This window comes from Ylistrum balloti, unplaced genomic scaffold, assembly GCF_031769215.1.
Source record: "Ylistrum balloti isolate Yb309-2 unplaced genomic scaffold, AGI_CSIRO_Ybal_v1 Utg370540, whole genome shotgun sequence".
Classification (NCBI taxonomy): domain Eukaryota; kingdom Metazoa; phylum Mollusca; class Bivalvia; order Pectinida; family Pectinidae; genus Ylistrum; species Ylistrum balloti.
In genome coordinates, this window is record NW_026782343.1 from 184,049 (window position 1) to 211,927 (window position 27,879).

Sequence of the window (27,879 nt, forward strand, 5' to 3'; positions counted from 1 at the left end):
ATGAAGACAGATTTATTTTTTTTTATTACCAGCTTGGCATATAACTGTATTACCTTGCTGTACTGACAGAGTGAAACCAATCAACTCTGATAGACCTATTACCAGACATCAGTCTTCTACTTCAATTTGAATTTGCAATATTCATCATTCAAAATAATTTTGCGTCCAATATTGATCCTTTAATATTGCCATTCTGGTTTCATGTTGATTAATTTGACATCATGTTGAGTGAAATTTCTGCTTTCTACCTTCTGAAAGTTTAGGCTTGTTAGGGGCATTATCTCTGCTCTTCATGACAGTTTGGTGGTATACACACCTTAGCTGACCACCAGGGATTGATGGGCTGTTGTTGTATAGAGAAATAGATATGGTTAATACCCTTACAAATTATTATGTACCTCAGTATAATTCCTTTCAATTCAATACAAGGTTCAGTTCTCATTTACATGAAACAGCTTTCTCATATATAAGATGTTTAAAATTTGTTATACTAAAATCCCTTTCTTATGCCAAAACGTGGCTGGAAATATGGTAAAAATAAGGATACTTAACTGAAAATGATGATACCAAGTGTTATTGATTCAGAACTTTCTGATTTGTTGATGTAGGATAGAGGTGTGAACAAAATGATGTAACCCAGGATGTTGTCTGCTATTACCTGTATACAATGACAACATGTGAAATTTGATTCAATAGGAATTTCTGAGATTAATATTCTTGCCTGCGATGAAATGTCATGGCATTGAGACTTTGGCGTTACTTTTCAGTAACGACAATGGTGTTATTGTTGAAAATTTTTCACATCTGTTGCTCAAAAAGATTTATGGTCAAGAGTCTCACAAAAATACGGATACAGAAGAGAAACTTGTATTTACTATGTAAATGTTTGGTTTTTAGCTCAGTTTCTGTGTAAGTACAAGTACTAAAGTGCTATGCTAATCAAACCTTGTAGTTACATTGTTATGTGAACATGTGAACCCATTTTGTAGATTAAATGAATTTTAATTTTTATATGTGAAATTTTTTGGGGTACATTCTGAGAATTTTTTACAAGATCTTAATAATTGTTTAGTTTACTTTAGAATTTGTTGAAAGTCTTTTGGAAACAATGGTTGTAAATTGCGAGACAAGTTTTTTTTTCTTCCCATTTTTGCAATGCATAGATATTCAGCCATGACAACACAATATCTATGAGGCCTACATACTGTCAATTATGGTTACAATGAACCAAGATATTTCTCATATTTTGCAAAAGAACCATAATGTTTTAGTGCATTAAATAGTTGGTTAAAATTATTTACTGATGAAGTTGGACAAGCAAGTGTATTTCTTGTTTTTGATATATGCTGTACTATAAAGTGTCTTTTGAGAATTTGTGATAGCATTTCTACAAAGGGAACACCAAATGTACAATTAGAGATTTAGAATAGGATTTTTATGACATTTATAATTCTGTTATAATTACTCTGTTAAACCTTGTGACCTGATTTTGTAGTAATGTAGGGCAAAGGTTAAGAAACCATGATAAAGTAGGTCAATGTTGACATGTAATGGTGCAATCAGGAATCATGGCCTGAAATCTGTGCTGTCTATATACTCAGTTTTTCTTACATATCAAAGTAAGTTCTGTTAAGTGTGATATTGTTTTACATTTTTATGTTGAGTGGTGAGTTACATTTGAATGTCTTAAAATTTAATTAAGATTAATAAATAAAATAATCCCTTACATAAGTGCTTTTGATCTTTTACATGGTCAGATACATTGTATGAAGGGAAATATTTGGCCAAAAGTTTTTTTTTTTGTCATGTGTTAGATTTTGATCAACTTCTAAAAGTGAAAAAAAAAATTTCAGTTTTAACCTCACTTTCACCCACTTTTTATTTTCACCCTATTTACAAAAGGGTAAAACAGACAAAAGTTAAACTGGGGTCAAAGTATTTACCTGTAGACAGTACATCTTGTGTGAATACTACAAACATCATGTATCTCTATCCTTGTGCTACAACATCAAATTCCTGTTAATCATGACACAAAGGTTACATTTTTACTGTATAAAAATGATTCCTTCATTCAATTAAATAGTCATTAGAGACCAAGATAAAGAATTGGAACCCTGAACTGATATAAATACTTGTAAGTCCATAGAATGTCTGTCATATTTCCATCCCTCCACACTTTATCTTGAATGGGCTGTATCTCCTTTTCTCCTTGTCTTTGGAACTTCTCTCCAAGTGTGGGCTCGTGAGGTGGTGTGTTGTGTATCAAAAGTAGACCATTGATCTGCAGATTTATTTGCATTAATGGCATAAACACAATTCCCTATTGAAAATGGAATGTCTGTGGAACATTGAATGTCTAGAATTTAGCCCTGTACAAATTCATCATCTACGTGTGCATTCTTAGCTTTTAATTTCACATTTTATTTGTCTTATTTAATCACATGTAACTGCCTTGCTTCATTTTTAGCCTACTATCACCAGATGGTGGGCAGTTCAAATTGCCCTGCCTCTTGCATCCATTATCCGTCAATTGCCCATCCTTAAACAGTTCCTGTTATCACCTTTTCTGGAGAATCATGTGATGAATCATTTTTAAATTTCAGATGTAGGTTTGCCTTGGTACCTTTTGGTACTTAGTTCTGATTTTAGAATTGATCAAAAAAACCAATTTTTACTCTGGAAGAACAGAATGGATCTTTTTCATATTTCATATGTAAGTTCTCATTGGGCCTTAGATGTGCCCATTTGACTTTGGGACTGAACAGAAAGAAAAATGGCTGACAGGTTTCCATCTTGGATTTCGACGATGAAAGTTTGTTATCACTATAAGAAGCAGTGGGTGGACCCTTCTCAAATTTTGATTGTATGTTTCCCTCCAAGTTGTGCTCTTTCTATTTCAGATCAATCAGGACAGTAAAAGATTAATGCATTTTATCTATATTTAAAAAAAAAATCAAATTCCACATAATGAAGAGAAGAAAGAAAGGAAAGAAGGGAAGAGATCCAACTGATCAAACAATGGTGGGTGCCAGGGTCTGTCTGGGAGCTCTTGTTAATATCACATATTTTAGAATATTTGTCTGAACAGATGTGGTATAAGCAATAGATATATATTAAAACTACACCTTTAATGCATCTTATTTTACCTTGTGCTGCTTTATTTTTCTATTCCTTCTCTCCTATTCAGTAGAGCACTAGCCTACGCAACCTCAGGTGAAGGAAGTGTGTTAATTCTCAAAAAAACTAAGAAACCCAGTGATCTGTGCTGTAATGGTTGTGTCCTTCGTCATGTCACATACTGCCACTGGTGGATGGCATGAGACAGACCTCCTGTGGTGTGTTGTTCAGTTAGATGGTACATGATGGGCCTCCTGTGGTGTGTTGTTCAGTGAGATAGCCACCATGGTACATGATGGGCATCCTGTGGTGTGTTGTTCAGTGAGATGGTACATGATGGGCCTCCAGTGGTGTGTTGTTCAGTGAGATGGTACATGATGGGCCTCCAGTGGTGTGTTGTTCAGTGAGATAGCCACCATGGTACATGATGGGCCTCCAGTGGTGTGTTGTTCAGTGAGATAGCCACCATGGTACATGATGGGCCTCTAGTGGTGTGTTGTTCAGTGAGGTGGTACATGATGGGCCTCCTACGGTGTGTTGTTCAGTGAGATGGTACATGATGGGCCTCCTGTGGTGTGTTGTTCAGTGAGATGGTACATGATGGGCCTCCAGTGGTGTGTTGTTCAGTGAGATGGTACATGATGGGCCTCCTGTGGTGTGTTGTTCAGTGAGATAGATGGTACATGATGGGCCTCCTGTGGTGTGTTGTTCAGTGAGATGGTACATGATGGGCCTCCTGTGGTGTGTTGTTCAGTGAGATAGCCACCATGGTACATGATGGGCCTCCAGTGGTGTGTTGTTCAGTGAGATGGTACATGATGGGCCTCCAGTGGTGTGTTGTTCAGTGAGATGGTACATGATGGGCCTCCAGTGGTGTGTTGTTCAGTGAGATGGTACATGATGGGCCTCCTGTGGTGTGTTGTTCAGTGAGATAGCCACCATGGTACATGATGGGCATCCTGTGGTGTGTTGTTCAGTGAGATGGTACATGATGGGCCTCCAGTGGTGTGTTGTTCAGTGAGATAGCCACCATGGTACATGATGGGCATCCTGTGGTGTGTTGTTCAGTGAGATGGTACATGGTGGGCCTCCAGTGGTGTGTTGTTCAGTTAGATGGTACATGATGGGCCTCCTGTGGTGTGTTGTTCAGTGAGATAGCCACCATGGTACATGATGGGCATCCTGTGGTGTGTTGTTCAGTGAGATGGTACATGATGGGCCTCCTGTGGTGTGTTGTTCAGTGAGATAGCCACCATGGTACATGATGGGCCTCCAGTGGTGTGTTGTTCAGTGAGATGGTACATGATGGGCCTCCTGTGGTGTGTTGTTCAGTGAGATAGCCACCATGGTACATGATGGGCCTCCTGTGGTGTGTTGTTCAGTGAGATAGCCACCATGGTACATGATGGGCCTCCTGTGGTGTGTTGTTCAGTGAGATAGCCACCATGGTACATGATGGGCCTCCTGTGGTGTGTTGTTCAGTGAGATAGCCACCATGGTACATGATGGGCCTCCAGTGGTGTGTTGTTCAGTGAGATAGCCACCATGGTACATGATGGGCATCCTGTGGTGTGTTGTTCAGTGAGATAGCCACCATGGTACATGATGGGCCTCCTGTGGTGTGTTGTTCAGTGAGATGGTACATGATGGGCCTCCTGTGGTGTGTTGTTCAGTGAGATGGTACATGATGGGCCTCCTGTGGTGTGTTGTTCAGTGAGATGGTACATGATGGGCCTCCTGTGGTGTGTTGTTCAGTGAGATAGCCACCATGGTACATGATGGGCCTCCAGTGGTGTGTTGTTCAGTGAGATGGTACATGATAGGCCTCCTGTGGTGTGTTGTTCAGTGAGATGGTACATGATGGGCCTCCTGTGGTGTGGTGTTCAGTGAGATAGCCACCATGGTACATGATGGGCCTCCAGTGGGGTGTTGTTCAGTGAGATAGTCACCATGGTACATGATGGGCCTCCTGTGGTGTGTTGTTCAGTGAGATGGTACATGATGGGCCTCCAGTGGTGTGTTGTTCAGTGAGATAGCCACCATGGTACATGATGGGCCTCCTACGGTGTGTTGTTCAGTGAGATGGTACATGATGGGCCTCCTGTGGTGTGTTGTTCAGTGAGATAGCCACCATGGTACATGATGGGCCTCCTGTGGTGTGTTGTTCAGTGAGATAGCCACCTCCTGTGGTGTGTTGGTACATGATGGGCCTCCTGTGGTGTGTTGTTCAGTGAGCCACCATGGTACATGATGGGCCTCCTGTGGTGTGTTGTTCAGTGAGATGGTACATGATGGGCCTCCTGTGGTGTGTTGTTCAGTGAGATAGCCACCATGGTACATGATGGGCCTCCTGTGGATGAATGGAACTGGTCTGTGGACTCGACTGGAGGTAGTTAAAATTTCCATTTCAAGCAATTTTGTCCTTCAGGTTGAGTACTTTATTGAAGGATGAATGTTTTAGAACTTGACTAAGTTGATTACAATGATCTGTGTCTCAGGTCATCAGAATAAACCTCTTTTTAAGTGCAGGTTTCAAATTCCAGCTAAGTTAACGTCCTGTTTCATTGACATACAGTTATGTAGTAAAGTATCTTTTAGAATGTGTTATACTTGTCCTTTGTATTTTCAGCTCACCTGGTCCAAAACACAGATACACTCATGCCATGCCATGACATATGTTGTGCGCCAACATTTTTCCTAAAAATCAGTAATACCATAAATGTGTATGCATGGCACGGGCCCATAGGGAAAACAGAGAAAAATACTTTTTGGTATATACAGTGGATGTCTTCACCCTGGATTAGGAGGACCCGAGAGGAAAAATAGATCAAATATTTCTTGTATAAGGAATGTCTCCTCTCTATCTAAGTTTTATCTGAAGCATTCTTGATTGAAGAAGAATCAATTTTGAGTAGACAGTGGGTCCTGGTCCCACTAAGGTGGAAGTAGTAGGTACCAATGGGGGAAATAGAGAAAACTCTTTAATTTCTATCCCTTTTTGGTCTTAAGCGTGTCTGGATTTGTACTCCCTGTAGCGAGAGGTATAAAGCCTAATAGTGAAATGTAATAAGTTCTTCAGAATCCTTCTTCTGCCCAGGATATTGTCCATATTTGGTCTGAAGCATCCCATGAAGAAGATGTCTAAATTTTGTATAAACAGTGGATCTGACTTTCATATAACCACAAGGCCACTGCCTTAAGGGAAATTATTTCAGAAATTGTTTTTCCCTCATGAAATTCTATGTAAAATTACTTAATAGCTGAATTAGTAAGGAGAGTGATACAGTTGCAGGAGAGAGGAATGTGTCAAAACTTATAGGCAGGAAGGAATATAGTGTATATTGTTCATGACCTGAAAATTGAACTAATCATCACTTCTGAGTTTAAAAAAACACTATGATTATGGCACTGTACCCTTGGTCTTCAAGATTGGAATTGATAGCTGATTTCATTTATATTATTAAAAAAAAAAGATTAAAAAAATCTAATTAATTAGATATGAAAGTTTCCTTTTTATATACAAATGTATTTCAAAAGAATTAAGAGGATAGTTTAACTTTCAAGACATCTTTTTGAAATTTCATCAGATTTCATCTCAGGTAAATATATTCTTTATATTTGGATTGGTATTTAGCAGGTTTTTGTCATATAAAAATATATACATATATGTTCTACATGTACAAAATGTAGGTGTCCTCACAAAGTTTTGTATATTATATCACCTAATTGCTGACATATGCAGTATAGCTATAATTTTAATTATTGTTATTTATAGAAAAACCTAACTTCAAATGTTTGGTGGGGGTGCACCTCCTTCATAAGTTTTTAAAAGGAGCCGCATCAACTTAGTTAAAACTGGGTAGAACTGTAATACCCTGGTGAGATTTTTATTTCTTAAACAAATCCATGAGCTTCTTGTCTTTGATTCTGATATGAAAATTCTAAGATGCCAGAGCAGTGACCTGCAAGTTTTAAACGTTTACTGATAGTTTATCTGGTAACTACTTAAAACTAGTTAGCTTTGAACTTCTGGTGTCAAGCTGTGCTAACTTAATTTTTCACATAGGTGCAAGATCATTTTTCATATTACACAATAAGGATTGAAATAATACAAAACGGTAAAATATTGTGTACATTTAGCCAGTAACAATGTTCAGTTAAACAATCAAGGGATGCCAAATGTGATCTAAATGTTTGATCAAGCTTATCACAGATATTGTGTGATAATATCATCTAAGAAATGATATTCAGACAGATATATTGAATATCAATTAGGATTAGATGTATATCCATTTATTTTTCAACGTTACTTTGGAGAAGATATACCACTACAAAACACGAAAGTACTGGACAACATTCGAACAGATTGATTGTGTGTTATCAAATATAAAAAAAAAGTTGGACAGGAGCATTTTCTCTGCTGCTAGTACACATTATTAGAAAAAAATATTTAAAAAAAAACACACAAAAAAAGAAAAAAAAAGAAAGTAAAACAATGTCAGAAAAAAATATAAAAAGAATAAGAAAAAAATCAACTAGTGTCCCTGCTGAGCTTCGAATCCGTTTAAGATGCAGAGAAAGTGTCCGGAGCTCTCCCATCTTGGAGATAGAATTGTGAAAGTATTGCCAGGGACGCTGAAGTGAGCGCGAAAAAGGCGACATGGTAAGTGTAGCTTGTACTTCGTGTGCACTGTCTACGTAACGCTTCCTGTCTGATAACCGTCAATTGATTATTATGTATCATTATGTTTGAAGAATCCGTATGCCATGGTGTCGGTAGGCATTATCGAATTTGGATTCACATCCTACAGGGGCCCTACCTGGCATTACACACAGTGTACACATAAAATCAATTTTGATCTTGAGTATCGTACATAAGCTGTTGTATAGCAAAAGTTTACTTTTTATTATTTTTAATAACAGATTAAATAGAATGGATGCATTCATGGTAAATTAATTCCATCCTCTTTCTTAATGTAGGAATGTAGTCCGAAATTTCTGCCTGTCTCAGCAATATTACATTTGTCATGGAATCGTCCGCGACCAAGGCAAAATAAAATCGTGGATACATCAGAAGAACCCTTTCGGACTAGTAGGAATGTTGATTCGAACACCCTGGCTCCTCATTACATGTAGTCTCTTGCTTTGATATTTATTGCCTTCGTACTGTATTTGACTTTAAAACAGTTGATAATCTCCATGATAAACAGATGGCCATAATAGCCTGTTGTTGATCATTTAAACTTTTGTTTTGTTAATGAGTTTTGTTAATATTTAGTGGTAATAAGTACTCGCCAGAAAAATACATGATGTTTTCATGCCTGTTGCTGTTAATGCAAAAACTGTATTAGAGTTTGAAGTCATGTTAGACAAACACTGGAAAAACTGTTTATGTACGATATGGACATAGAGGCTCTAAGCCTGTGTCCATTATTATTACTATTAAATCCTATTAAATACCTTGTTGATCATGTTCTGAAATCTGATTGAAACACCTCCTCTCTCCCAAACACACACGTCATAAACATATAGTATTGTAGTAATTACTTTGTCTGATTTTGGTAATTTGATTTGTCAGGTTTGGAGGGGATCTCGTCTAACAGTTTCTTACCCTTCTTAAATTTTGTATGTTCCGTCATCAAAACATATTGGCACTACCTCTACCCTGGGCATTTTGACTCAAAAAGGTTTTAGAAGAGTCATTGTCCTTTTCAATTATTTTTTTGATCTGCAGCTATCCTCTCCATCACTTTCATTTCAAACTTGGTAGATTTAATTATACAGTCATTGAATTGAACTTTCTTGGTGACATTTTGTTTAGATAATTATTGTTTTTGCTGTTGGCGTGGGAGGACCCCCACCCTGCAGTGCTCTTACTATTTATGTATAGCATCTGCTTGCATGTGTATAAAAAAAAAAAAAAAACAATATACAGATGTTAAGTTAGGCACACAGTTGGACTGCACTTTTGTCCTGTGTTCTGACGACTTGCATGCTAGTGTCAAGTCTTTCCCAATTTACATGGTTCATACTTTAACAACATGTATTTTTTTGTATTTTTCAACATTTATATTTGTTTTTAAGTCTAGTTTGTCTAAAAGAAAGTGTAAGCTCCAAATCTGGCGTTTCAAAATATATGTTTGTCAAAAACAGGTTTACAAATATACTTCTACAATGTGCACTCTCCCGTATGGAAGTTCCAAGAAAACAACAGTCTTAACTTTCCCCTGACTCCTGCACCAGACGTTTGATATTTTGATAGACAGTGATCTGACATGGAGGCTCTACCCCATACATCTGCTTGTCTGTCAAAATGTCTTAATGTGGGATAGAACTAGGACTAAACTCTGTAATGATGTCACTTTGTAAAGCTATTAAGTTTATGTGTTTCACGAGAAGCTCTACAGTAGTCCAATTCAAACTATTATCTTCAGTCTGATGTTATCTACACAATTTCAATATTACTTTTAAACAAAGCAGGTGACTCTTATAATTACCACAACATAGCAGGAAAACGCCAAAAAGCACAGGTGCAAGAATTGAATTGATCAACATCTGTAATCTTTGTAATCTTGTATTCTGGTACCTGTTTTTACAGACCAATATTTCATATCTAAGAGCAATTAATCACAGGTATGGATGACCAAGTCATGCCTAGTTTGCCTTATCAACATTCATTACCTCTAAACCCAAGATAACCTGTATTGATGTATGGAAATAAGATGAAAGAGGACACCGTTCAGGGTGTTATATTAATGCTTGAAGATTGCTATGTATTACACCTAAAATCTGGTGTAATGTAAAAATGTTTGGTCCTACTGTGTATTACCAGGATACCACATACATTTAACAGGTGTGTGGATAGTTAAACTATGATACCAATATCAATCACAGCATAGAACAGTCACCACTCTACAATATAAATTATAAATAATATGATAGGACTGTTTTGCAAATCAATGTAAATCTAACCCTAGGACAGTATATCATTATCTACAGTTCGGTACAAATACTAATCACTAAGTGCTAGAGTAGCTATAAAACAGTGTGACAAATCTACAAAACAAATGTCAACCTAAACCAGTATATAAATCATACCCCAGGACACTATATCATAAATATAACAAAATACCACACCAATATATATCACACTTTAGGACACTATATCACAAATATAACATATATATCACACCAATATATATCACACTTTAGGACACTATATCACAGATACAACATATATACCACACCAATATATATCACACTATATGACAGTGAAGTTTACTCCTTAAGATGGTGTACACTACACATGTTTAGCTCTTTTGTTTATAATTATTTTACAATACCAGTAAGAGAAGTGTCAACTCCTGCCCTGGAAAAGGGAAGTGCATAGGATCCTACAGAGTGATGATCTCTTGAGCGTTATAGTTCCTACAGAGTGATGATCTCTTGAGCATTATAGATCCTACAGAGTGATGATCTCTTTAGCATTATAGATCCTACAGAGTGATGATCTCTTGAGCATTATAGATCCTACATAGTGATGATCTCTTGAGCGTTATAGATCCTACGGAGTGATGAACTCTTGAGCATTATAGATCCTACAGAGTGATGATCTCTTGAGTGTTATAGATCCTAAAGAGTGATGATCTCTTGAGCGTTACAGATCCTACAGAGTGATGATCTCTTGAGCGATATAGATCCTACAGAGTGATGATCTCTTGAGCGATACAGATCCTACAGAGTGATGATCTCTTGAGCGATATAGATCCTACAGAGTGATGATCTCTTTGAGCAATATAGATCCTACAGAGTGATGATCTCTTGAGCGATACAGATCCTACAGAGTGATGATCTCTTGAGCGTTATAGATCCTATGGAGTGATTGTATGAGGTTTGAATATTATTATTGATTTGATCAACATATTTTGTTTGACATATTGAACACCTGTCAAAATGTCATTTCCACATATAAACTTTACATTTTTGTAAACATGATAGATGACAGTGATATCTTTCTATTTCATCATACTTTATTGACCAACAGCCAACGTTAAAGTGAAACAAACTTCTGTAGTCACTAGAAATATTAATATTGCTTATTAACATCAAGGTGATATAAATGCTTGCTAACTATTTTATCAATACATGTATTTAGAGCAAAATGTAATTGATTTCCTCAAGGTAAGAATTGTTCAACTTTTAATTCTGGCTCAGTATTAATTTTTTTCCTATGTTTTCAAACTATGTTTTGAAGAAATAAGTCTGATTATAACATACTCAATTTAAAGTTACATTAGAAATGTTTTGAAATGAGCTGTGACTGTTAACGCTGTAAGTGTATCTCAGTATTGATAACTTTCATGAAAATATAGACTTAAAGTTGTCTGCAGATTTTTATAGTTTCAATTAAGCTTCATAATCCCAACCACTTATTAAGAAAAAGAAAAAAAACCAATATTTTAGAAAGCATGATACTTTGTGTTGATTGAAGAGTTTTCACGTTGTGTGTTAAAGTGATGGTCAGTTTGAATTCCACACACTAATCCTCATGCATTGATATTTACATAGTACATGTACTCAGATTGTCTGACATAACATGGAGGTTTTGTTATACTTGATGAACAGTGTTTGTCCTCAATCTTTTTAAGTATAAATAAATCAGTACAAAGTAACACCTCAGACAATGGAGGAACACACGATCTGACAATGAGTAATGTAACTGATAAAGAAGTACTTAGGTTGTGAATACACAAGTGTTATATTTCATATTGTCATTCCTTTTATTGCCTAGCACCACATAAGTACCATTAGGGGCCAGGAACTGTGTAGAGCAATAGAAACAATCTGATGATAGGCTGGAATTACTTTCACTATTCCCTGTCACCTGTGATATTGGATAGGTACGAAGCGATTGTAGAGAACACTGGTCCGATTGTTGTCCGCCTCATTGCTTATGGGCTATCTTTGATCTGTGTTGTTGACATGCTTTGTTATTTACGCCCCAAGTGTTTTCAAAAGCTTACCTTGAATGGACAGTTTATTGGGATAAGGAGTTAGTATATCATATAGGTAATATTATGGTAAACAGTAGATCTGTCGCCATAGATCGCTGTATATCTCAAATCAACCAATAAACAATTGGTGAAAGCATTATGTCAGACACCTTATGATTGGATTGATGTGTCCCTTGTATAAATACATAATATCAGGGATTTTCGACAAACAACAGATCACATCTTCTCAGCTTAACGTTTAGGTCAACATGGGTGACAGTAGGTAAGTGTTTTTCTATCTGATATACTTAATAACATACTATATCTCTTTATATTATTGAGGCAAACATATTAGGACTTCCAGATGTATTATGTTCTGGTATAATGTTAGGATATATGCACAGCAGCTGCTTGATTATGGTACATGTACTTATTATATCCCCTTGTTGGGACTTTTGTACAATACATTTGTACTGGTAGTTTGGTACAATACTGTGGTACAATGGTATTAATCAGTATATTAACACTTTATTTTTCTACTTTGACTATACTTTAGTATTGGGACATTATTTTTGCAATGTAATATTAAACCTTGAATTTTCATGGAGAAATACATAAGTAGATATATACATATGTCTTTAATTCAGGAATGGATCAACGTTAGCCATGTAAAGATTGGAAACTTGATCTTATAAAAGCTTTAGTAGACTTTTGGCAAAGACTTTATTCTACTAGAGAGAAATAAAAAGGAAATTTGCATTTTGTACTGATCTCCAAATTTCACATTAAAATATCTGGTGCAGTAATATGTTGTAATATTATAACAGGATAACGAGGAAATATACAGTGTGAATTATGTTGAAAGGTTTAAACAAAAATATCACAGATATAGAGCTCCCGATAGTTGCTGACACTGAATTGATACTTTATTTACTGTTTTCTGTATCTGTAAAGGAATATCAGTATACGCAAAGACCAGCAATATCTAATCATTACACTTGTACCAGTGGTTCTATAGTACATACACAGTGTGGACATGATCATGTCAAAATCACTCTATACACGTAGATTTCTAGTAATTTTACATAAACACTTCATGAAATGAATAATTGAAATAGATTTCGATGAAATGGATACCCTCAAAAAAAATGTATTCCATATATATGCTTTTTTCCTGACATCTGTTAGAAAAAATACATAAATAAATTGAAACCAAACAAAATATCGACCATCACATTAAACTTTTCATGATTCATTAGTTTGCATTAGATATGTGCTTTGCATTTTTAAATGTGATTTTTTATTAAAACTACAGGGTCACAATGTGGCAACTAAACCACTGATTTCTGTATAGAAAAGTACGGGGTCACCATTTGAAAGTGCTAAACTGATTATTTCTGTAAGCTGTGCTATCTTTTTTGTGTCCTTATAGGCAAGATACTTTTTCAGGTAGTCACCTGAGCTACCAGAGACTACTTCAAAATGATCAGGACTGTTGACAGGAAAATTAATCTAGTAAAGAAACAATATGTATTATATGATCTAAGAAACATCACTACATGGTGAACTCTCTTTTGGTTTTAAGAGAGTGAGAATTTCATTCAATCTTCCTCAAATTGACGAAAATGATTGAAGGAAAAAAGGCATGAAAAAATCTCATTGGCATTGTATTGAAGTGTCTGAAGTCCTGGTCTGTTTTTGAACTTGTATTCATTGAAGATTGAAGTATTTGCTTAAACCCTTTCTTGTTATATATTATTTATAAGTAAGCTTTTCTCTTTGCCTCAAAATTTGGAGTATAGTGTTCTCTGCAATAAAAACACTTTATATAACTTAAATATTTGTCTTTAATAGATGATGTCCTTCAGAGATAAGGCTAGTTCAGCAATCTACTGATTTTTTTTTTACAAAACTGCAGATGTAATTTTTTTATTGGACATCTGTCACACCTCATTGTGGAGTGTAAAGTACACACTACTTCTGTGTGGAACAGAAATGTAATGTTTTAGTTGTGTAGGCCCTAGTGATCTACAAGATTCTTTTAGAAACCCTGACAGAATAATGGTACATGTGTGTATAATTCTGTCATAAACAGTGTTGGTAGGTACACAAGGACAATGCGTATCTAAATAGTACAAAATATAAACTACTCTATCCTTCTTTATTACGGCACCAAAGCACTCTTCTGTTAGGCATGTTTTATAATGAGCCCAACAAAATAAACATAGTGTGATTGTTCACAGAGACATTACACTGTCATGTTGATTAGATACAGAGAGAAGTGTTGTGTCCTTCGATCAATAATAAATATCTGTTTTATAGTCGATATTGGTGATAAAAACGAGAGCTGATATTCAAGGACAACCTGTCAACACTCCAAGTAAAGACTTTTTAATGATTCAAATATGTTTTAGATGTTGAATTGCATTACATTATCACAAAGAACTTATTTTGATCTGTATCCTGGTTGTTTGATAGGCACTCTACAGAGGAGAGTATGTGACATTTGTATGTCATCCGGAGAGTATCACTTAAACCTCTCTCGTATCCAGTGATTATATACATGTACCATAACACTGTCTGAAAAATACCTGACTGATGTGTGAATAATAGAATCATAAATTAGTCTGGTTCTTAGACTAATAGAATCTTTCTCCTCCTTTAGGGTGAGAAAGGGGGATTTTAACCCTAGGAGAAAGATTATTAAGTTGTCAAATATGAGGCTTGGCGATGAATAGTGATGAGGCCAGTGTCTCAGGTGCTTCATATGCTGTGATTAATTTTGTTTATAATATGATTTTAGCGTACATGCCAATAAATATCACATGGAATTATACTCTTGATGTTTTAAATATTTTTTCTGATTAAGTTCTAACTTGATGATAACACAGGATGTTCTGATTTGGGGACAAACAAGATTTCAGACAAACTACTCATAATGTTTTATCATGTGTGTGACATTATTGTTCGACCTCTGGGTCACATCAGTGACATCACTTTAACTGTTGTCAGAAAGTGCAACGAGCATGTAAAGTATGAAACAAGAAAATCTCCCACTGGTTAAGAGGGTATAGTTCATAACAGGTGCACAGATATTTGGTACAAAACAGGTACACTGATATTTGGTACAAAACAGGTACACAGATATTTGGTACAAAACAGGTACACAGATATTTGGTACAAAACAGGTACACAGATATTTGGTACAAAACAGTTACACTGATATTTGGTACAAAACAGGTACACAGATGATTGTTATACCTGTAATACAGAACAGGTACACAGATATTTGGTACATCTGTAATACAGAACAGGTACATAGATATTTGGTACACCTGTAATACAAAACAGGTACACAGATATTTGGTACAAAACAGTTACACTGATATTTGGTACAAAACAGGTACACAGATGTTTGTTATACCTGTAATACAGAACAGATACACAGATATTTGGTACATCTGTAATACAGAACAGGTACATAGATATTTGGTACACCTGTAATACAAAACAGGTACATAGATATTTGGTACAAAACAAGTACAAAGATAATTGGTACACTTGTAGTAAGGAACAGGTGTTTTATATACCTGTTGTAAAGAGCACACTAGCCAGTATTTACTGGTACCTTCAATGCCCAGACATGCTTTTGATGGCCAAAGTAGTTTGTGTCATACTTTCAGTTCTCAAGCGTTAGAAAGCTTCAATCTAAATGACTTTTAATCATGTTAAATTTGTTTGAGGTCTGTAGTTGAACTAAAAAGTTTATTGTATATCATGACATTGGATATATGTTCTATTAAAACTACCAAACTCATTTCTTTGACACTTTGTTATTAATCACCAACAGAAATATACTTCTATTGAGATACAGTAATTTCAGTGTCAAGCCAATCCTGAATTGTCAAATATTGGAATCAGGACTAATTCAACACTTGATGTGGCAGGTATCCTGAGAAAGTTGAAACAGAATTGTAAAAGTCACTACTTGAGAATGTAAATGGCTAATACTATGTTTAAATCTGCAAAAGATTGCTCAAAATTATGACCTTGGAGGTAACCTGAGGTGTCAATTATCCTAGAGAAGAATTTCAAAGGTTGTGAGGTGAAAGAGTCTTGTGTTGTTTGATATCCCTGTTGGCTGAAACTCCCACACAATAACCATACATGTATGAGATTTCACATGCACGTCATATGTCTAAATACATAACATGTACTGTGTATTGTGTATCTTTTAAAGAGAGATCTAATTTAAACTTTCTTCAACTAGATAGTATAGAGATACTCTGTATATGAAATACATCAGCTGTAAGAAACACTATAATGAAAGGAAGGTTGGTCATGGCACTATCATATTTATCTGATAATAAGCCTTGCTAGGTAATAAGACCACCCATATATATTGCTGTTAGATAGAAATTTAAATGAAGGTTATAAGTAAATAAATCAATCAATAAATAAACTTTATTTTACAACAACTGCAAAATAAATAAACATTATTTCATTGTCCTTCAATAAGCCCACCCTTGAGTTTGAATCAGGATCTATATGTTGGTCCCTGGGTTTATATATAACCCTGTAATAAGCCCATCCCCGGACTTTGAGTCAGGATTTGTTTGTTGGTCCTTGGGCCTACTGTCCTCTAATAAGACCACCCCCAGACTTTGAGTCAGGATTTGTGTGTTAGTTCTTGGGCCTTTAGTCCTGTAATAAGCCCACCCCCAGACTTTGAGTCAGGATGTGTGTGTTGGTCCTTGGGCCTATAGTCCTGTAATAAGCCCACCCCTAAACATTAGGTCAGAATTTGTTGATCCCTGTGATGTTTTTCAAGGTCAATGCAGCATTATAATGAATTTCTATTAGCAGAAAACTCACATTATTTCTTCACAGATACAACTACACCTATATATTATGTTTAAAACAATTTCAAGTTACTGTATTTATCAGGTATAAATATAAATATAAACTTTATTTATTTTACAACAATTGCGAAACAAGTTACGTCAACTTATACTAATCACTCTTGTTGGCCCGGATGTAAGCGCGCGAGGGGTCTTTTCAGGTGGCCCCATACATTCTCATTCCACATTCAATAATAAGGCTGTATGTTTATTCTCGCGTGACAAGCTGGTCAGTTGAGGTAAACAGTATTTTATGAATGGAAGAATTAATTAATTCTGTGTATTGGATTTATCGGTGAATTTATGTGATTATGACAATGAACTGAACTTGAAGTTATTATAGCAGGTTAATTCTAAGTCATCAAACAATGTTTATAAACTGTATAGCTGAGTAATGGTATTTTAGCTTCTCATTCCTCGGCTTTCAGCCAACTTCTTAAGGATTAAAGTGTCTCAATAGGGAAGGGGCTGTCTTGGCCGTCCCATTAACCAACTACTTCGATACTTTGTCGTAAGCTGTGTTAAAATTAATAAAAGTATATTGCATGAATAATTTTACAAGTGTTTGTGAATACATGTTCCATTAGTAATCGGTTTTTAAAAGTGGGTATACAGGTCTAACATTTTGAACAACCTAACACTCCACCACACTCAACATATACCAAGTAAGTGTTTTATTTGTTGATGTTGGATTTGTGAAATTTTCCATCTTCAGTTTGTTGTTACTTTTCTTTCTGTGGCCTACATGAGGTTGTAAGTATAAAACAATGAGTAAACATAAAATATATTGGGTCTCTGGTGTTTTGTTGGGATAAATCTTAAACTATATATCATACTGTAGTTATCATTGTCAGTTTGATGAATGATTGTAGTGAATTATGCCTTTATCACGTTTTTTATTCCACTATTAGTCCATCTGCATATGTTGTGAGTTGCTTAATTACCATTAATTCCATCAAATGCTGTATCATTAATAATTTACCTATATATTCCATACAGTGTTATTTGTACATGTGAGTATTGATCATTAAATCATTAGTTTGGATAAGAAAATCACATTTATAAAAACATTTTTATGGTGTTACCACAAACAAGTGACATAATAATCAATACCTCCTCACAAGAACAGATAACTCGGTTTTACAAAAAGACAGGATGCTTGCCTCTCTAAACAAGTCACAGGCTTTGTGTTAACGGCACCATCAGCCTATTGTAGGATATAGTCACAAAGCTGATGATTGATAGGGAGATCTGAAACTTTTCAATAATTTCTGCATTGTCATGTTAACTACAGGCAAGATGTATTATATTTTTTATCCTTCGCCTGGCACTGCCACTATCAGAATACGCCTGCCACATATAATTTTGCTGTATTCAGCAGTGACAGAAAAATGCTGTATTTTAGCATGTACGTGAATTTGATGCTATTAATTTCTGAATTTTACATAAAAATCACGTTCAATGATATAATTAACTGTTGAAGTAAGTGATTTTATATGTTATAATGAATTAGTTTATGAAGGAAATTTCATAAAATCACTGTCGTATCTGTTGAAGTTTGGAAATTTATTTCTGTGTGGAACAATTATTCTGGTGTCCGTCATCAGGCAAAATTCAGCATACCGTCAATCAACGTTAACAAAGATTGAACAAAATACGAAGATATGATGGTCTGATTTGCAGTCATGGTTGCAAGATAAATAGAATACATGGTCAGTAAATAAAAACATGAGCTGTATTTCGGTTCGTGACAGGAAGACAAAAGTGACTCACCAGAGGCTCACCAGTTTTGTCAATCTTCACCCTCATCAAAATACAGCTTATATTATAAGACAGTGACCATGTATTCTCTATACATTTGTCTTAAAGAAAATATAAGTAGGTTTATACATTTTAATCAGTTGTGTGTGTGTACTTTTTTAAAACCTGAACTGTTTATCTGGGCCTATTGTTAAAGCATTCCTATACACATTGAAAGTTCAGTTTATCGAATATACATACAATACACATACATAACTGTGTTGAATATTCTTTGGACAACTTTTAAAAGTCTAGATACGTCTGTCAACATTTAAAAAGGGTATTCTGAATACACTTGTAAACTTATCTGTTGGATTGTTACACAATAAAATGTACTTTATCACTACTTTTGTTCAGATTTAAATATGAATAATTTGGTAAAAAATTTTGTTATCAACTACCTCCAGCTGTGAAATGAATGAATTGTAGTAGCCCTTTTAAAAGAAATTTAGTTTCTTAATTTTGGATAATTACAGCACTATGTTAATATCACTGAACATAAATAACAATATATTTGTATGATGTGAGTGTGCTCGTGTTAAACATAACCAAACATACATATAAATTACTGATACCTGTATTTTAAATACCTGTCTGTCTATCTTAATTACAATAAATTTCATCTCAAAGAATACACCAATAAGACAGTTGTATCAAATTTTGTTACTCTGTAGTAGATAGGTAGTTGTCTGATCAGAGCTAATTGTTACCTGTGGTAGATAGGTAGTTGTCTGATCAGAGCTAATTGTTACCTGTGGTAGATAGGTAGTTGTCTGATCAGTTGCTAATTGTTACCTGTGGTAGATAGGTAGTTGTCTGATCATTGCTAATTGTTACCTGTGGTAGATAGGTAGTTGTCTGGTAATTGTTACCTGTGGTAGATAGGTAGTTGTCTGATCATAGCTAATTGTTACCTGTGGTAGATAGGTAGGTAGTTGTCTGATCAGTCTGATACTAATTGTTACCTGTGGTAGATAGGTAGTTGTCTGATCAGAGCTAATTGTTACCTGTGGTAGATAGGTAGTTGTCTGATCAGTACTAATTGTTACCTGTGGTAGATAGGTAGTTGTCTGATCAGTACTAATTGTTACCTGTGGTAGATAGGTAGTTGTCTGATCAGTACTAATTGTTACCTGTGGTAGATAGGTAGTTGTCTGATCAGAGCTATTTGTTACCTGTGGTAGATAGGTAGTTGTCTGATCAGAGCTAATTGTTACCTGTGGTAGATAGGTAGTTGTCTGACCAGAGCTGATCAGAGCTAATTGTTACCTGTGGTAGATAGGTAGTTGTCTGACCATTACTAATTGTTACCTGTGGTAGATAGGTAGTTGTCTGATCAGTACTAATTGTTACCTGTGGTAGATAGGTAGTTGTCTGATCAGTACTAATTGTTACCTGTGGTAGATAGGTAGTTGTCTGATCAGTACTAATTGTTACCTGTGGTAGATAGGTAGTTGTCTGATCAGAGCTAATTGTTACCTGTGGTAGATAGGTAGTTGTCTGATCAGTACTAATTGTTACCTGTGGTAGATAGGTAGTTGTCTGATCAGTACTAATTGTTACCTGTGGTAGATAGGTAGTTGTCTGATCAGAGCTAATTGTTACCTGTGGTAGATAGGTAGTTGTCTGATCAGAGCTAATTGTTACCTGTGGTAGATAGGTAGTTGTCTGACCATTACTAATTGTTACCTGTGGTAGATAGGTAGTTGTCTGACCATTACTAATTGTTACCTGTGGTAGATAGGTAGTTGTCTGATCAGTACTAATTGTTACCTGTGGTAGATAGGTAGTTGTCTGACCATTTCTAATTGTTACCTGTAGGTAGTGATAGTTACCTGTGGTAGATAGGTAGTTGTCTGACCATTACTAATTGTTACCTGTGGTAGATAGGTAGTTGTCTGATCATTACTAATTGTTACCTGTGGTAGATAGGTAGTTGTCTGACCATTACTAATTGTTACCTGTGGTAGATAGGTAGTTGTCTGACCAGTACTAATTGTTACTCTGTGATAGATAGGTAGTTGTCTGATCAGAGCTATTTGTTACCTGTGGTAGATAGGTAGTTGTCTGATCAGAGCTAATTGTTACCTGTGGTAGATAGGTAGTTGTCTGATCAGTGCTAATTGTTACCTGTGGTAGATAGGTAGTTGTCTGATCAGAGCTAATTGTTACCTGTGGTAGATAGGTAGTTGTCTGATCAGAGCTAATTGTTACCTGTGGTAGATAGGTAGTTGTCTGATCATTACTAATTGTTACCTGTGGTAGATAGGTAGTTGTCTGATCAGTGCTATTTGTTACCTGTGGTAGATAGGTAGTTGTCTGATCAGTACTATTTGTTACCTGTGGTAGATAGGTAGTTGTCTGATCAGTACTAATTGTTACCTGTGGTAGATAGGTAGTTGTCTGATCAGTACTAATTGTTACCTGTGGTAGATAGGTAGTTGTCTGATCAGAGCTAATTGTTACCTGTGGTAGATAGGTAGTTGTCTGATCAGAGCTAATTGTTACCTGTGGTAGATAGGTAGTTGTCTGATCAGTACTAATTGTTACCTGTGGTAGATAGGTAGTTGTCTGATCAGTACTAATTGTTACCTGTGGTAGATAGGTAGTTGTCTGATCAGTACTAATTGTTACCTGTGGTAGATAGGTAGTTGTCTGATCAGTACTATTTGTTACTCTGTGGTAGATAGGTAGTTGTCTGATCAGAGCTAATTGTTACCTGTGGTAGATAGGTAGTTGTCTGATCAGTGCTAATTGTTACCTGTGGTAGATAGGTAGTTGTCTGATCAGTACTAATTGTTACCTGTGGTAGATAGGTAGTTGTCTGATCAGAGCTAATTGTTACCTGTGGTAGATAGGTAGTTGTCTGATCAGCTAATGTTACCTGTGGTAGATAGGTAGTTGTCTGATGCTATTTGTTACCTGTGGTAGATAGGTAGTTGTCTGATCAGTACTAATTGTTACCTGTGGTAGATAGGTAGTTGTCTGATCATTACTAATTGTTACCTGTGGTAGATAGGTAGTTGTCTGATCAGTGCTATTTGTACTAATTGTTACTACCTGTGGTAGATAGGTAGTTGTCTGATCAGTACTAATTGTTACCTGTGGTAGATAGGTAGTTGTCTGATCAGTACTATTTGTTACCTGTGGTAGATAGGTAGTTGTCTGATCAGTGCTATTTGTTACCTGTGGTAGATAGGTAGTTGTCTGATCATTACTAATTGTTACCTGTGGTAGATAGGTAGTTGTCTGATCATTACTAATTGTTACCTGTGGTAGATAGGTAGTTGTCTGATACCTGTGGTAGATAGGTAGTTGTCTGATCAGAGCTAATTGTTACCTGTGATAGATAGGTAGTTGTCTGATCAGAGCTAATTGTTACCTGTGGTAGATAGGTAGTTGTCTGATCAGTGCTATTTGTTACCTGTGGTAGATAGGTAGTTGTCTGATCAGTACTAATTGTTACCTGTGGTAGATAGGTAGTTGTCTGACCATTACTAATTGTTACCTGTGGTAGATAGGTAGTTGTCTGATCAGTACTAATTGTTACCTGTGGTAGATAGGTAGTTGTCTGATCAGTACTAATTGTTACCTGTGGTAGATAGGTAGTTGTCTGATCAGTACTAATTGTTACCTGTGGTAGATAGGTAGTTGTCTGATCATTACTAATTGTTACCTGTGGTAGATAGGTAGTTGTCTGATCAGAGCTAATTGTTACCTGTGGTAGATAGGTAGTTGTCTGATCAGTACTAATTGTTACCTGTGGTAGATAGGTAGTTGTCTGATCAGAGCTAATTGTTACCTGTGGTAGATAGGTAGTTGTCTGATCAGAGCTAATTGTTACCTGTGGTAGATAGGTAGTTGTCTGATCAGTACTAATTGTTACCTGTGGTAGATAGGTAGTTGTCTGATCAGTACTAATCAGTACTAATTGTTACCTGTGGTAGATAGGTAGTTGTCTGATCAGTACTAATTGTTACCTGTGGTAGATAGGTAGTTGTCTGATCAGTGCTAATTGTTACCTGTGGTAGATAGGTAGTTGTCTGACCAGTACTAATTGTTACCTGTGGTAGATAGGTAGTTGTCTGATCAGTACTAATTGTTACCTGTGGTAGATAGGTAGTTGTCTGACCATTACTAATTGTTACCTGTGGTAGATAGGTAGTTGTCTGATCAGTACTAATTGTTACCTGTGGTAGATAGGTAGTTGTCTGATCAGTACTAATTGTTACCTGTGGTAGATAGGTAGTTGTCTGATCAGTGCTATTTGTTACCTGTGGTAGATAGGTAGTTGTCTGACCATTACTAATTGTTACCTGTGGTAGATAGGTAGTTGTCTGATCAGTGCTATTTGTTACCTGTGGTAGATAGGTAGTTGTCTGATCATTACTAATTGTTACCTGTGGTAGATAGGTAGTTGTCTGATCAGAGCTAATTGTTACCTGTTATTGTTAGTCTGTGTTAGATATTTAATTTGTCAATCAGGGCTCCTTTTTTCGTAAGTTAATGATAAATACTGATGATATTTACATAGTATAAATGATTAGCCTTCCAAATATCAACATCATGTCTGATCTTAGAAAAAGCTTTCAAAACATCAAAGTTGAAGTGATGCTAACATTACTTAATTTTAACTCCTAACAGCATATATCCTTGATCTGTTCCGCTGAGTATACATTCATTTCATTACTAGTTTTTAAATCTAATTTGTAAATCACTTCAGTTGATAACATCTTATCAACCTATTCCACCATAAGAGCATATGGAATCTATATGTACCTGGTATAAAATCTGTAAACAAGTTATTGACAGGTAGATGGAATTGAATGCTGTAATAACATGTTCCTGTCATGTGAGTTGTTTATCTTACAGTTTTAGAGTTTTATCACCAATTAAACCATGTATGACCATTTCATATTTCAAATTTTGATATTTTGATGTTTAAGATGTTTATCACTTTAGAGTTATTTTTGTATAATTTTGTGTGTCTGAGACTGGTGCTGAGGTTTTATTACATGTCTGTTATAGTGTCCAACAATGTAATACACAGGGGCTGGTGCTGAGGTTTTACTACATGTCTGTTATAGTGTCCAACAATGTAATACACAGGAGACTGGTGCTGAGGTTTTACTACATGTCTGTTATAGTGTCCAACAATGTAATACACAGGAGACTGGTGCTGAGGTTTTATTACATGTCTGTTATAGTGTCCAACAATGTAATACACAGGAGACTGGTGCTGAGGTTTTACTACATGTCTGTTATAGTGTCCAACAATGTAATACACAGGAGACTGGTGCTGAGGTTTTACTACATGTCTGTTATAGTGTCCAACAATGAAATACACAGGGGCTGGTGCTGAGGTTTTACTACATGTCTGTTATAGTGTCCAACAATGTAATACACAGGGGCTGGTGCTGAGGTTTTACTACATGTCTGTTATAGTGTCCAACAATGTAATACACAGGGGCTGGTGCCGAGGTTTTACTACATGTCTGTTATAGTGTCCAACAATGTAATACACAGGGGCTGGTGCCGAGGTTTAACTTCATGTCTGTTATAGTGTCCAGCTATGTAAGAGTTGACAATGAAAGGTTGAGTCCAAGGCACTGGTTTTTAAAATTTTAAAAAGTTGTTTACTTAGATATATAAAAACTGATACACATTCTTTGCATCAGTGGCTTTCCTGAGTACTATCTCACAACTTAATCAACTGTGTAAGAAATAAAGCATATTTGAAAAACCATAAAATTTGATCTCCATGAATATGTATGATTTCACAGTAAAGGAAAACATTGTTAGCAGTTAAATAGTGTAACACAGGTATATCACATGGGTTAGATATGTAGAAAACATGTGTACCTACCTTGTCTTTAAACTGTAAACCACATTTGCTTGACAGCTTGGTTGAATGGAAAATTTAAACAAGATTTGATTTTTTTATCTGGTACAGTTACACTGATAATCATTTATTACTCTAGCGGTCATCTTTTTAAAGGTAGGAACATTTTGGGATGTAGACTGGAATCCCGTTGTCAAACAAGTTGATCTGTAATTGGTCACATCGGAATGTACAGGTCAAATAACTGTAAATACCATCATCATTTCTTGAATGCATGTAGATTTTTCCTGATCTGTTCTATACAGTCCTCATATCCATTATACAACTTTTCAGCAAGAAACAATTATTCTGTAGCAATGCCCAATATTCCCAAGAAATCTACTATCTTGCATAATAGCTAAGTAATATATGATGTTATTTAGACAGAGAATCCAAAAATTCTGATAAAGCCTGTTTAGTAATCAAAGAAATCAAAATTTCCAAAACGTGATGCCAACTTATATACAAGAATCAAGAATAATGAAAGTGAGTAATAAGTGAGTTATTTCGTTTCAGGAAACCAAAAGCCTTGCCTGGTCGTGGTGAGGTGAACAGAACAAAGGATGTATATTCTTACTTATCTTCTCAGAGACGGGTTAAATCCTGTAAAAACAGAACAGTGAAAAGAAGGTCTGATTCCCAGACCAAAGAAAATGGAGCCATGCCCAATAATTGTCTGACCACTACTAACCCTGAGCTACAAAAAATGATGAAGAAGCGTCCGTCATTGGCACCAGTTGCTAAGGAGTTTGTGGACTTTATACGTGCTGGAGACCACAAAAATGTGAAACGAATGATAAAGGAGCGTGTGGTGGATGTAAACATGCGAGATACAGAGGACCCTGTCCTGCCTACTCCACTTCTGATTGCTGCAGAGATGAATGATGAGGAGATGGTACGGCTGCTGTTGAAGGCTAAACCCACTCCAGCCAACATCAATGATGAGACGACCAAGGGCAAGCGGGCAATATGGTAAATAAGCTTCAATTTTCATCATATTGGGAGGTGTTTCTAGACATTACTTATGCATTTTTTAGTGAAAATTTCAGTGTTGTTTTATTTCAAATCAAGTGAGTGATTTATAACACATTTATATTATGTATATACCCTATAATTCCTTGCTGTTATTAAAAGCTCGTACTGTTTTTTGTAGGTTGGCAACCAAGAATGGCAATGTTAAAATGGTAGAATATCTGCTTAATGGGAAAACACAATGTGAGGTCAACACAGTAGATAAAGAATCAGGTAGGTTCTTTTGTTATTCTCTGTTCAACTAATAAATTATCTTTCTTAGGGGTAAATGCTTCTGAAACTCAATCAACTTTGTAGAAGAGCTCAAAACACTAAAAATGTCTTAATCACACATCTATTTCACTGGTTATTTGATGACATATGTAGTTGACTCACTGAATGGACACATGAATATATCAAATTTTGTCATATCTTAATTTCATTATTAATCAATCAGTAAGTCCTGGTATTTAGCCCACCCCTATCTACTAATATTGAAATGTCAACAAATTCCTTTAATAACCCCAATCCCTATATATTTCTCCAAATCTGGTTATTCAATATTGTGTAAAGGGAGATAACTCCATACAGATAATAAGATGGAATATATGTAGATATAAATTGCAATGGACACTGATGTGTCAATCTTTTCATTGTCAGTTGTTTACCTTACTAGGTTGTTCCCCTTTGTTCCGTGCTGTTCTCACAGAGTCCACAGAGATCTGTCAGCTGTTAATAAGAGCAGGAGGAGATGTTAACCTCCGGAGATTGTCCTTAGAGAACAGTAATGAGACTCCACTCATCAAGTAAGTCAGTGTACTTTTATTGTGTGTTGGACAGTTGTGTCTGATAGAAGAATATGAATATGCATGGAAATGAATTCTTCAATATGAATTTTTACACAAATAAAATCAATATAACACAATACGTTTATACTGATGAAATATAGTCACAACCTTAAGGACATTTTTATCTGTGAGTTATATTTGCAGACTTTGTAATTAATAGATCCAAGTGATATTATTGTACAATATGTATGAAATTTATGTACTTATGTGACTGTGCTTGGTCATCCCTATGTGGGAATTCCCTGTAATATGTTTTATCTACTGCTACTTGGTGTTCAGCTTTAATTTGTTCTAAGAGAAATCAATATTTCATTAATATTTTTATTTGAAAGGATGAAACTGTCTTGCTCAACTACCAGTTTCTCTGGACTTCCATGTGCAATGTCAAATAGATCGTTAGTCAGCTCTCTCTTGAAATACAGAATTAATCAGACACCAAGTATATACCTGTTGTACACAGGCTTAAATGTGATCCTTGTTTTGTGTTTCAGAGCCATTCAGATGGACAATAGGGATATCTGTGAGGTACTGATAAGTTCACTATGTAAGCTGCAGACAAAGACGGACGCTGGTCTGAATGCATTACACTTCGCTGTGGCGTACTGTCGGTATGATATTACAGAGTTACTGGTGGAAAATGGAGCCAAAATCCATGCGAAAAGTAATGCTGGAGTTACTGCCATGTCAGTCGCTATAGAAAACCATAATGCTGCCATGGTGAAAATTTTATTGAAAAACGGGTATAAAGTGGACAAAAGATATAAATGGAAGGAAACACCCCTTCAACAGGCTATCAAATTACATGCCACAGAGAGTGCACTGACTTTGATACGTCATGGCTGTACTATAAAAAAGGACAAAGGATCGTCGTATATGTACATGGCTGTAGAGGAAAAACTGGTACGGATTATAAAATTTTTAGTGGCACTTAATCCTTTATCTTTAAATGAGGAATGGTTGCAAAAACAGATGTGGCCAGTGTCTATTTATCGTCGACCAGATATATTCAATTGGCTTCAGAAAGAGGCTTCAACTCCACAGACTCTTAAGCAACTGTGTCGTGCACGGATATTCAAATTAATGGGAACTCATGCCCCTGCCAAGGTCAGTGACCTCCCTCTGCCTGAACCTCTCCAGGAATATCTACAGTACAATGAATTTGTAAAGGAAGAATATTACCAAAGAAAACCCCTAAATTCCAAAGAATGTCCGTTTGACTGTCCAGCAAAGTGTTCATACAGGCACTGTCCTCCAATAGAAGTGTCCGATTCCGAATCTGATTCAGGGTCAGACTCCGATATAGATTCATCTTAACATACGAACTGACA

General features: G+C 35.8%; 1 protein-coding gene across 1 annotated transcript; it reads left to right on the forward strand.

Annotated features, from left to right (window-relative positions):
- The first annotated feature begins 5,448 nt into the window (after positions 1–5,448).
- On the forward strand, positions 5,449–27,879 carry LOC132556032 (putative ankyrin repeat protein RF_0381). Its single transcript, XM_060220423.1, has 6 exons — positions 5,449–5,506; positions 5,747–5,888; positions 25,209–25,664; positions 25,846–25,937; positions 26,380–26,509; positions 27,043–27,879. Exons 1-6 carry the CDS (start codon positions 5,449–5,451, stop codon positions 27,863–27,865), a joined length of 1,701 nt encoding a protein of 566 aa, XP_060076406.1. The 3' UTR covers positions 27,866–27,879.

What these genes read in the sequence shown, in the direction of transcription:
- LOC132556032 (XM_060220423.1), top strand. Translation starts at nt 5,449, where the DNA reads ATGGTACATGATGGGCCTCCTGTGGATGAATGGAACTGGTCTGTGGAC. An exon ending in AAGGGCAAGCGGGCAATATG is followed by an intron (nt 25,665 to 25,845) that starts GTAAATAAGCTT and finishes TGTTTTTTGTAG; the next exon opens with GTTGGCAACCAAGAATGGCA. An exon ending in AATGAGACTCCACTCATCAA is followed by an intron (nt 26,510 to 27,042) that starts GTAAGTCAGTGT and finishes TTTGTGTTTCAG; the next exon opens with AGCCATTCAGATGGACAATA.